Source organism: Lutra lutra, chromosome 2, assembly GCF_902655055.1.
Source record: "Lutra lutra chromosome 2, mLutLut1.2, whole genome shotgun sequence".
Classification (NCBI taxonomy): domain Eukaryota; kingdom Metazoa; phylum Chordata; class Mammalia; order Carnivora; family Mustelidae; genus Lutra; species Lutra lutra.
The window spans coordinates 126,360,414-126,372,907 of record NC_062279.1 but is presented as its reverse complement, the minus strand read 5'-3'; the positions used below and the strand labels follow the sequence as shown (position 1 = coordinate 126,372,907).

The window sequence follows — 12,494 nt, the reverse complement described above, 5'->3', positions numbered from 1 at the left end:
TATACTGTTAGTGACTGTCAAGCATTCCTAGATTCATTAATTTATTAATAGATCATTATACAATGCTGGTTTTTAATTCTGTCATGTCTTTATTTAATTTTTTGGAATATTTTCTTTAAAGAGAACCTTCTTATCACCAATTATTTGGTTATCTTGAGGTGCAGTTTGTATAGGAAAGATAAGATGACTACTTCCTTTTATTAAATGATTTTTTTAAATAATGATTCAGCTTCCTAACATCCTTTAAAAGTAACCAAGAGTATTTTATTTTAATATAATATGAATTCATAGATTATAACATTTTTATGTGTTTTAATCCATTGTCATTACTATTATTTTTGGTATTCACACTGTTATGTTTTTGGCCAGCATCTTCAAATTGGCTCAGAGTACCTTTATCTAGGTAGTGGGAGGGGCCTAGTAGTCACCTCTAGCATCTAATGCTTCTGGTATGAAAAAATATCCAGACTCATCTTTTTCTTTTTTTAAAAGATTTATTTATGTATGTATTAGAGAGAGAGAGAGCAGGAACAGAGAAGGGGCAGAGGGAGCAGCAGACTCCCTGTAGAGCTGGGAGCTCATCCTGGGGCTTGATTCCAGGACCTAAGATCTTGAACCTGATCCGAAGGCAGACACATAACTGACTGAGCCACCTAGGCACCCCTCCAGGCGCATCTTAAATGTTTTCTGTTCTAGATCTGAAATCAGTTGGTTCTTTTTAGTGGAAAATTATATTTAACATTCATATTATTTGGTATATGACTAAAAGGATCAAGATATTATATCACAGTTTTAAAATATAAAAGTAATGGAACTATGTAATACTGTTTTGTTTTTAAATTACAAACTTTCTGATCTTTCACAGGATTGGCGAACGTGCTATTCTACTGGGAGGACTCATCGTTGTATGGGTCGGCTTCTTTATCTTGTTACCCTGGGGAAATCAGTTTCCCAAAATACAGTGGGAAGGTATAACCATACACAATTCTATAATGTTTGCCCCTGTTATTCATCTAAAAGTAGCAAGTAATGCACTGTGCTAATTTTGTTTTAACAGATTTACATAATAATTCAATTCCTAATACCACATTTGGGGAAATTATTATTACTCTTTGGAAATCTCCAAGAGAAGATCACAATGAAGGACCAACTGGTTGCCCAACTGAACAAACCTGGTGCTTCTACACCCCCATGATCCATCTGGCCCAGTTCCTCACATCAGCTGTGCTAATTGGAATAGGCTATCCATCCTGTAATGTTATGTCCTATACATTATATTCAAAAATTCTGGGACCAAAACCTCAGGTGAGTCATTTGCCCTGATATTGCTATTGCAATTATATGAAATAGAGTTGTAAGCACTCACATTTTTTGCTACCATTCTCTATTTTCACACAAGCTGACTTGGTGGATTTTTATCGTATTCAGCCCTTTTTAAAATTATTTCATTTTTTTTATTTTAGAGAGAGAGAGAAAGAGAGAAAGCACCAGAGTAAGGGGAGGGGTAGAGGAAAAGGGAGAGAATCTCAAGCTCACTCCGTGCTGAGTGTGGAGCCTGGTGTTGGGCTCTATCTCACAACCCTGAGATGATGTTCTGAGCCAAAACCAAGAATTGGGCACTTAACCAACTGAGCCACCCAGGCGCCCCCTCAAGTTTTATTTCTGACTCATCTTTTTAGTAGAAGTTGTTTAAATGGTCACAAAGTGAAAATATGAAGGGGCGCCTGGGTGGTTCAGTGGGTTAAAACCTCTGCCTTCGGCTCAGGTCATGATCCCAGGGTCCTGGGATTGAGCCCCACATCGGGCTCTCTGCTCAGTGGGGAGCCTGCTTCCCCCACCTTCTCTGTCTGCCTCTCTGCCTACTTGTGATCTCTGTCTGTCAAATAAGTAAAATCATTAAAAAAAAAAAGTGAAAATATGAATTTCTTCCTTAAAAATTGCACTGATAGTTTTACATTTTGAGGACAGAAATTAGTATTTCTACTAATGCAAGACAAAGAGAAAAGAAAATTTTTAATACTGTGTTTTTAAGCTATAATAGCAGGTAAAGCATTTCTGAGGTTTTTAAAATATAAAATTGTATTTTCAAATTTTCAAAATCAAGAATAAAAGCAAATTACAAAAGCAATGTATGATAGTTGTAACAAAAGCCAAATGGTTTGAAGTGTGTATGGCAGAAAATGAAGGCTCCCCTTATCCTCAATACACTAAAGACCCCTGTTCACTTCATTTGCATTTTTCAATACCTATTCAAGCATATGTGCACTCTTGACTTTTTAAAAAAAGATAACACAGAATATATCACATATACATAAATTTTTTTCCATCTTGAATTTTTTACAGTAGCCATAGCTTTCTTTCCATGTTAGTGCTTATAGATGTTCTCATTATAAGATCTTACTTGATATAAGACCTTATTCTTTTAAACAACTGATTAGCATTCCATTCATTAAATATACCATAATTTATTTACTTAATCCATCATTGATGGACAGTTAGGTGGTTTTCAGTTTGAGGATATTAAAAGAATTGCTGCACTGTACATTCTTAGGTAGATTATTTGGGGTATAGTAGTTGGAAGAGTGACATTTTGGTATAGTGAAAAGTGGTATAGTGGAGTCAGCCAACCATCCCTTCAAATATTTTGGACAAGTTGCTTGAATTTTCTGGGCTTCACCTTCCATGTTTGTTAAGGATCCCCATTTAATTTAATTAATTTATCCAATATCAATTGTAGAAACTTGTGAGTGTTGGAAACAATACATGTAAAACACCTAGCACAGCACTTGGAAGATAGGGAGTATAAAATAAATGTTGGCTATAAAGGATAATAAATAAATCATATTGTTTCCAGGGCTTCAGCAGACACTGTTTGTCCCTTTATACTACTATATTTTTCTTAAACTGACTAATCAAGTAAGTTTATTGTTCATTATTTGCTGTATTTATACAGAGGCATTTTATATATTTCAAAAATCAAAGATGGAGAAAGTGATTCTTGTGAGTTTATTATAGTTTGCTAATAGTATCATCATTATTAGTAGTGGTCGTACTAATAGTAGTAGTAGTATCATCCTATTTTTAAAATAGCTAAACCTGAATATCAATCAGCTTCTCCTTCCCTCTCCCTGCCACAGGGTGTGTACATGGGCTGGTTAACAGCTTCTGGAAGTGCAGCACGGATTCTTGGACCTGTGTTCATCAGCCAACTGTACACTTCCTGGGGCCCACGATGGGCATTCAGCCTTGTGTGTGGAATAGTGGTACTTACCATCCTGCTCCTGGTTGCAGTATACAAAAGACTCATTGCTTTTTCTGTAAGGCATGGAAGGATTCAAGAGTAACGTAACTAACTCTGCAATGGAAAGTACTTTGTATGGGACTTCCTCTTCCAGGACTCTGCTAGATCATTGATATGAGTCAGATTCCAAAAGTCAGGCTGCAAATATTGTATATTTTGAATAACAAGAACATACATTGAATAATTCAGGGAATTCAATGTATAATTGGGAATAGTAAGATAATATTAAAACACTCTGGTTCATAATTTCCTTCTTTCAAAAGATATTCTATCATAACATCTCTTTTGGGGTGCATGAACTCATGAGTGAATGGACAATGGTTTATAAATAGGAAGTTGTACTTTTAGCTTAGACTGCAGAGGTGTCATTAAAATAATGAGAAAATATGCAGTGAAATCATAGGGAGAATTCTGTATGAATTACCTATAACAAAAAAAAAAAAAAAAGAAATTACCTAAATAGAAGTATCTCTGTTTGAAGATACCTACTTTTTATTTATTTAAAAATGCAATTTCTATTATCAAATTTCCTGTGAAATAAGAATCATGACTCTTAAATTTTCTATTTACCATGGCCTGCTGTTCTACCTGATGTTCTATGTCATTATTTTTAATATTATACCTTTCGCCCTATTTTAGTTCAGGATCTCACTAAGTAACCCCTAAGTTAATAGGTAAGCACAAATAATGCTAATACTTGAGCAATAAAGAGGAGTAAGAGATCAAGATGAATTACACTATCTTCAATAGGACTAATTACAATTTTCTTTCAAGTACTACTAATAATAACTCACTTTAGGAACATGAGCCAAGTGTGTTACAGTATACATATACTGAACAGCAAACTGTGTATTAAAATTACTGGCATTTTTCAACTCCCTTAAATTCTGGAGAAAAACTATCACTTCAGTTATTTACTTTTCCCATCTCTCGGTAGTGACAGGGAAGACACAACAGTTTTCAAACTATGTGCAGCTATTCAGAACTGCAGAATTTTAAATTGGCATGGGCCATGACAGCCCCAGTCTAGCTAGGCTAATAAATATTTGAGGTAAAATTGCTTTACTCTGTCAGTTTACTGAGTTTACTTGAAGTTGGCTAAATCACACTCTCTATGTATACATTTCTACCTCTACATATGTTGAATGCTGATAAGAGGAACTAGTATAGAATTATGTATATGGATGATCAATATTACCAAAAAATGCAAAAATATTTCTAAATATTTTACCAAATGTTTCCTACTCTAAGTTTTATTTTCAAATCTCAAAGTAATTAAGTAAACACTATAATCTGCACTTTATACTGTTTACTGTACTCTTGTGGTTTTTTTCCCTTTTTTTTCTTTTCTTTTTTTTTGGACTTGAACAAAGAAATTTATTTCTCACAGTTCTGGAGGATAGAAGTCTAAGATCAAGGTTGTCAGCAGGGTTGGTTTCTTCTGAGATCTCTCTCCTTGGCCTGTAGAGATACACCTTCTCCCTGTATCTTTTGTTTGTTTGTTTGTTTTTCCAGCTTTATTGGGATATAATTTACATATAACATTGTGTAAGTTGAAGGTGTACAATGCATTGATTTGATGAATTTATATATAGCAAAATGGTTACCGCCATAGCATTAGCTAACACTTCTGTCTATCCTACCTGTCGTATCACATAATTATCCTTTCTTTTTTGTGGTGAGAACATTTAAGATCTACTCTCAGCAACTTTTAAGTACAAAATACAGCATTATTAATTGTGATCACCATGCTATAGAGTAAATCCCCAGAACTTATTTATCTTATGATAGGAAGTTCTCTGACCAACATCTCCCCATTTCCTCCACCCACAAGCCCCTGTCAACTATCACCCATTCTCTGCCTCTAATAGCTCAGCTCTTTTAGATTTCACATATAAGTCTCTGTCTGACTGATTTCATAATGGCCTCAAGTTCCATCCATGTTGCCACAAATGGAAGGCTCTCCTTTCTCATGGCTAAATAATATTCCATTATATACACACATCTTCCTTATCCATTCCCCCGTTGATAGACATCTAGGTTGTTTCCCTGTTTTGTCTTTTGTGAATAATGCTGCAGTGAACATGGGAGTGCAGATACCTCTTTGAAATCCTACCTTCATCTCCTTTGGATATATACCCATAGGAGGGATTGCCATGCCGTATGGTAGTTCTTTATTTTTTGAGGAACTTCCATTCTGTGTTCCACAGTGGCTGCACCAATTTACATTTCTACCAACAGTGCACAAGGGTTCCTTTTTCTCCACATCCTCATCTATACTTGTTATTTATTGTATTTTTCATACTAGCCATTTCCACAGGTGCTAGGTGATACCTCATTATGGTTTTCATTTGCATTTCCTTGAGAATTACTGATGTGGAACATCCTTTCATGTCTCTGCTGGCCATATATATATATATATGTCCTTTGGAAAAATGTCTGTTTAGAAACTCTGCCCATTTTTAAAAAAGCTTTTCTTTTTTTTTTTTAAGCTCTATCCTCAACATGGGGCTTGAACTCCCAACCCTGAGATCAAGAATTGCATGCCATATGGACGAAGCCAGCCAGGTGCCCCTCCTCTGCCCATTTTTAAATCAGACTATTCAGCTTTTTTGCTATTGGAATTTGCTGTACTCTTATATCCAACTTCTTTAGCTCTACTGGAAAGCTTAATCTGACAGAAATTATCCTGATTAAATTTTAGAGATTGTTTTGACTCATCTCCACCTCCCTTAGCAAGACCACTTCAGTTAGCCTTATCAGAACCATAGTTAGGTGTCTGGCTGTTTGGTCAAGTCCTGGGATCTCTCTTTCCTGATGTTCTGCAGTTCTTTCCTCAGTCTTACATTTGTTGGGTAACTTCTAATCCTAAAGAGTGAACTCCACCCTTGGTTTAGATAGTATGTGTGGTAGAAATAACAATAATGGTGATGATGAAAATAATAGACCATGTTTAGAGAATTCTTTCCATATTGCAGGTAATATGTAATATACAGTTTAATTTTCACAGCCATCTTATAAAGCAAAGATACTGTTGTGAGTCCCATTTTACAGAAAAAGGAACAGAGATATAGAGAAGTTAAGACACTTGTCTAAGTAACAGTCTGTCTTTAGACTCCACACTCTAAACCACTAAATTTGTTATAGTGGGGAAAAGAGCCCAGAAAGTTGCAAGAGCAGTTAATTGTGTATTTTAGCATTAAATTAAGTTAGGTATACCAGTGAATCATATTAGCAGAAATATTTGAAAAATGTAATTTGAACCCGACTAACTGGAGCTATTTAATCTTAGCAGAGTAGACTGTTTCTGTGCAAGAGTATGACATAGAGAAGTTTCCCAACTTCCCAAGATTTATAATATTAAATAAAATTCAGATAAACTATAACCTTGCAAAAATGACTAACACCTTTCTTTTTAGTAAGAGTGCTTTCTTTTCTGGGTGATTATACCACCACACATCTTGGCATAGAAGAAGATGAGGAAGTGACATGGGGTTGAGGACAGGGCAGGGAGATAGATTTGAGGAAAAAATCACTAGTTAAGGTCTTGAGTGAGACAAGTGGAGTCTAAGTTGAAAAAGATGACAGGAGACCATAAGATATGAAAAATTGCTGAAAACAGTTTGTATTTAGAATGGTTTTTGAAAACCTAATCTTAGAGGATTTTTATATTTGAAGGGATTTATAATTTCACAAGGCATCTCCATGTTACCTTGCTAAGCTGGCCTGCATTCACACTCCCCCAGTTATCTTGCCTAAAGTGAAATAGATATGTATGTAATTTTTGTTTTGGGGAGTGTAAACTATTTTATCTGCATCTGCTCAAGAATAGATTTTTAACTTATTGTGAGAGGATATTTTCAGTACCATTTTCGTCTATAGATTTATTTGTAAGTTAATGTATTTTACATTGTGAATGTACACTTTCTAATAAAAAATTACTATGTATATGTATCTTAAGCCTTAAAATTATTTATTCATACTTTCAACACCAGTTCAAGGGGTACCTATTATGTACCAATCACCGTGTCATCATTGGGAATAAAGCAGTGAACAAAATACACGGAGCCCCTGCCCTCGTGGGACTTAAATTAATTAGTGAAATGATTACACAAATGATTATGCCTGAAGCCAAGGTGATGCGAGAGAAGTATAGGGAGCTATGAAGGTAACGTGACTCATGGGGGATCTGATCGGAACAGGAAAGTCAGGGACTGTTGTTCTAAAGATGTAATGATTAACTAAGGCTTGGTGGAGAGAATGGTTTGGACTGGTGAAGAGTGAGACAAGTGCATTTCAGGCCAAAGGCAAGGCAGGTGCAAAAACCCTGGAAGTGGTAGGATATTGGGGCATTCATGGGACTACAGATAGGTCTGAGGTGGCTGAACTATAGTGACTGAGGGAAAGTTGTGTTAGTTGAGGCTACAGAGGGAAAATGCAAGGCTTTGTAGACCTCAGGCAGTAGGTCTCCAGGGGTAAGTAAGAGGTATTCTTACTTTAGGCATGGTTAGAGTTAGGAGTCCAAAGAATGTCATCAGGACTCTCTTTTTCTTTTAGTTCTACATGCTTGACTTTATTTTCAGGTACTCTCCATTCTGTGGCAAGATGAGCACGGGCAGCCCCAAGTTTGCAACATCTTTGTAACTCATAATACCAGAGAAAAATGGCTCTGGCAGAAGTATCAGAAAAGGCTCAAAGTTGCCAACTTTAACTTGCATACCCATCTGTGAACTGACCAGATGGACAGGGAATGGAATCCTCTACTAATCCAGGCCTGGATCGTTCATCCATTCTGGGAATGCCATCGTCTGTACATTGAAGAGACAGGAGGGGATGAACTGTCAGGCTCAACTTAATTACATAGACTAAGCAAATTTAAAGCTGAATGGAGAAGAGGAGTTTCCACCAAAGAAAGGTCTGTTGAGCTGACAAATATATATGTTTATCCACTATGCCTACACCTCCCAACTGTTCTCACATCATTGCAATCATAGAAAATATTATATGTGCCATTGTGGAAAGTAGATGAAGTTGCTTGTACTCAGCTTCTTCAGACCTACCAATCAAATCAGTGCTCTAAAGGGAGCCTGCTTCCTCCTCTCACTCTCTGCCTACCTCTCTGCCTACTTGTGATCTCTGTCAAGTAAATAAATAAAATCTTTAAAAATACATAAAAATTTTAAAAAAATAAGAAACCCATTGGTCCCCTTTGGAGGTTGCTAGGGCTTTAGTTCTTAATTCTGAAAACCAGAAAATAGATTCAAGAATCTGTTCTGCATTTTGCATATCTAAACTTCAGGGTAATCAAATATTGATGAGGGAAAGTTATTTTCTATAGATGAATCCAAGTTAGGAGTGCCTGGGTGGTTCAGTTGGTTGAGCATCTAACTCTCGATTTTGGCTCAGGTCATGATCTCAGGGTCATGGGATCAAGCCCTGTGACAGGCTCAGTAGGGAGTCTGCTTGAGGATTCTCTCTCCATTTCCCTCTGCCCCTCCCCAACTTGCACACACATGCAGCACACACACACACACACACACACAACACACACACACACGTTAGATTTCATAAGGAATTGAGGGAAAAAAGAGGAAGTGGGCAACATGAGAAAAATTGACTTTGGTGAAAGAGCAAGGTCAGCGGTTAAATGTCGGAGGATCACTGGCAGAGCTTCTAGAACCCAGTTCCATAGCTTCATCAGCATGGCTGTGGGATCTGTGCTGAGCAGGGGTGGCAGTGTCTTTTTTGGGGCAGCTCCTACATTCAGTGATTTAACTGCAAAGCTTGAATCTCTGTCCCTCCTAGATATTCTATGTACCAATACCCTTTAATAAATGTATTCTCTGCTTACCTAACTAGATTAGATTCTAATGTTTGCAACTAAAAACCCTGACTGATACACAGGAGGCAAGAGTAGATGTTTGGAGACAAGCAGTTTACTGCATAGTTCAGATGGGTAATGCTGGTGACCTGGGATTAGGGAATTGGCAGTGGAACTGGGAGTTGAAAGCACAGCATCAAAATATATTTCAGAAGTAGAGTTTACAGGATTAGTTGATTAGATAAAGTAAAAGAAGGTGTTAAGAATGACTTCTAGGGGTGCCTAGTTGGCTCAGTCGGTTAAGCATCTGCCTTTTGCTGAGGTCACAATCCCAGGGTTCCTGGATCAAGTCCCCATCTGCTCCATCCACTCATTCTTTCAATCTCTCTCAAATAATAAATAAATAAAATCTATCTATCTATCTATTTATTTATTTTTAATTAATTTATTTGACAGAGATCACAAGTAGGCAGAGAGGCAGGCAGAGAGAGGAGGAAGCAGGCTCCCTGCTGAGCAGAGAGCCCAATGCGGGGCTTGATCCCAGGACCTTGGGATCATGACCTGAGCTGAAGGCAGAGGCTTTAACCCACTGAGCCACCTTGATCCCAGGACCTTGGGATCATGACCTGAGCTGAAGGCAGAGGCTTTAACCCACTGAGCCACCCAGGCATCCCTAAATAAATAAAATCTTAAAAAATCTAAGAATGACTTCCAGGATTCTGACATGAACAGCCAGATATACAAGTGCCATTTGTGGAATAAATATGGAGGAGGAACAAGAAAATAGTACAGTTGAATTCAATTATATTCTTACAGACAACAAAGGCATGCCAGATAGATCGACCCATAAAACACAGAAAAACTAAATATCCTAAAATGAGCAGAAAGAAATTATGAAATAATGGAAACTTGAAAAAAATGACATAAATCACAATTAGAAATGAGACAATTCCTCAGTGAAATTGAGAAATAAGAGAATATGAAGGTATGAAAGTATTGCTGCCAAAGCTCAGAAAAGAATAAGAAATTTAAAAAATAATCTCAACATAAAGACCAAATTAGAAAGAACATAAGAGTAAATAAGATGCCACAGATAACTTCATAAGGGAAATAAAAGACAAAGGAAAACTTAAAACAACAGAAATAAAAATGATTCCAGAGACAGTGATAGATATAAAAACTAAGCACAGATAACTTAACATATATTGTAGAAGTCTTTGAAGATAACCAAAGCAATGAAACAGAATAAATTCTACAGACTATAATACAAGAAAAATTTGCTAAAATAAAACTCAAACATACATATGAAAAGTATTTGTACTTTCAGTTACCAAGCACCCGAAAAACTGACTCAGAAGATATACTATATTCAGAGACTGGAGATGCAATACTATTATGATATTAATTTATTTCAAATTGATTTATATATTTAATTTAATTTAATATCACAATAAAACCCAGTAGGAACTGAGAAAATGACTCCTAAATTATGATGGAAATGCAAAGGGCCTAGCACATCAAAATAATCCTGAAGAAAGCTGGAAGACCTATACTAATAATACATTTCAAGATTTAATATGAAGATATAGTAACTAGGGCAAAAGTGTTTTCAGCATAAAGAGACAAATAATTCAATGAAACAATAAAAAGTCTAAAAAGAGACATATAATGTCTCTTGATTTTAAGCAAAAGTGTCAAGTAATTTAAATTTTGTTTCTTAGAACCTTAATATTATACATACTTTCCATGCTATTACTAATTACTTGAACATATTTTTTAGACATTGGAACAGCCAACAAATCAGTCATATCAATAAATGCAAATAGGTGGGGTGCTTGGGTGGCTCAGTCGGTTAAACGTCTGCCTTTGGCTCAGGTCATGATCCCAGGATGCTGGGACTGAGCCCCACATTGGGCTCCCCGCTCTGTAGGGAGCCTGCTTCTCCCTCTCTCCCTGCCTGTTGCTCTCCCTGCTTGTGCTCTCCCTCTCTCTCTGTTAAATGAGTGAATAAATAAATAAATAAATGCAAATAGGCTCATCTTTTTTTTTAATATTTTATTTATTTGACAGAGAGAGATTGCAAGTAGGCGGAGAGAGGAGAGGAGGAAGCAGGCTCCCTGCTGAGCAGAGAGCCCGATGTGGGGATCGATCCCAAGACTCTGAGATCGTGATCTGAGCCGAAGGCAGAGGCTTAACCCACTGAGCCACTCAGGCACCCCAAATAGACTGATCTTTAACGAGAAAAAAATATTTTCATCTCTTTTGCTAAGAAATTCAACACTAACTGTGTACAAGAGACATTCCTTAAACAGACACAGAAAGGTTAAAAATAAAATGCTAAGTATGGATGTTCCAGGCCAAGCTAATTCAAAGAAAGCAGGGGTCAACATCTTGACTTCACAAGGCAGAATTCAAGCAAAAAGGAATAAAAAGGCACCAAAGGATACTTCATTATGCTCAGTGTTACAATCACAAAGAAAATGTTAATATTTGTGTCATCAATAAGACATCAATAACTTTTATAAAGCAAAAACTATAAGAAATACTGTTTTTTTTTTAAGATTTTTATTTTATTTCTTTGACAGACAGAGATCACAAGTAGGCAGAGAGGCAGGCAGAGAGAGAGAGGAAGAAGCAGGCTCCCTGCCAAGCAGAGAGCCTGATGCGGGCTCGATCCCAGGACCCTGGGATCATAACCTGAGCCAAAGGCAGAGGCTTTAACCCACTGAGCCATCCAGATGCCCCAAGAAATGCTGTTTTGTCACAATAAAAATTAATTTTAAAAAAGTCTGAGTTCACAAATATACCAAAACAAACACCTTACTAGTTACCTTTGGTAGTTTCTAGAGCACAAACTCTTTTTATTCTGAGAACTAGTAAATAAATGAAAAAATGAAGCTTTGTGCCAGCCTTTTCTGTATCTTCTTTATTTCTGGTTAATGAATGACAGAAAATTCAAAAGGAATGACAGAAATGTCACCATCTTGTAATTCCTAATGAAATCATGAATCTAGGTAGCAGTCATCATTGAATGGAAAACTCATCGAGAACTTTATAATGCGTACATGACGCTGACAGCTTCTGAATCTACTAATCAATCTTAGTATCACAAAAAGAGGCAACAAGTTATCATATGTTCCTAGTAGTAAAAACAGTACCAGCTAAGAACTATTCTTGTCCCTTTCCTTCTCCATCTAACCCCACGCCAATCAAACCTAAGTCTAATCATGCTTCTGGAGCTTTTGGAAAATTCAGAAGATACATTGTAAATGGTACCATTGGGATGCAATCAGTTGATCCTAGAACTTAAGAAATGCTACAGAACATTTCTGTAAAGTTTATCATATGTTTAAACTTTCTAATAAAATGTAT

At 36.5% G+C, this 12,494-nt stretch overlaps 1 protein-coding gene across 5 annotated transcripts in view; it reads left to right on the top strand.

Annotated features, from left to right (window-relative positions):
- MFSD8 (major facilitator superfamily domain containing 8) overlaps positions 1 to 11,743 on the top strand; it is a 41,310-nt gene extending 29,567 nt beyond the window's left edge. For 4 of the 5 annotated variants that reach the window (XM_047718406.1, XM_047718405.1, XM_047718401.1 and 1 more), the window contains 3 exons: positions 866 to 969; positions 1,058 to 1,305; positions 3,138 to 3,839. In XM_047718406.1, the coding sequence (XP_047574362.1) occupies positions 866 to 969; positions 1,058 to 1,305; positions 3,138 to 3,344 (559 nt within the window). In that variant the 3' untranslated portion in view covers positions 3,345 to 3,839. Of the gene's footprint in view, positions 1 to 865; positions 970 to 1,057; positions 1,306 to 3,137; positions 3,840 to 11,707 lie in introns of those variants that run through there. The other variant, XM_047718402.1, reaches the window with a different exon arrangement.
- The last annotated feature ends 751 nt before the right edge of the window (positions 11,744 to 12,494 follow it).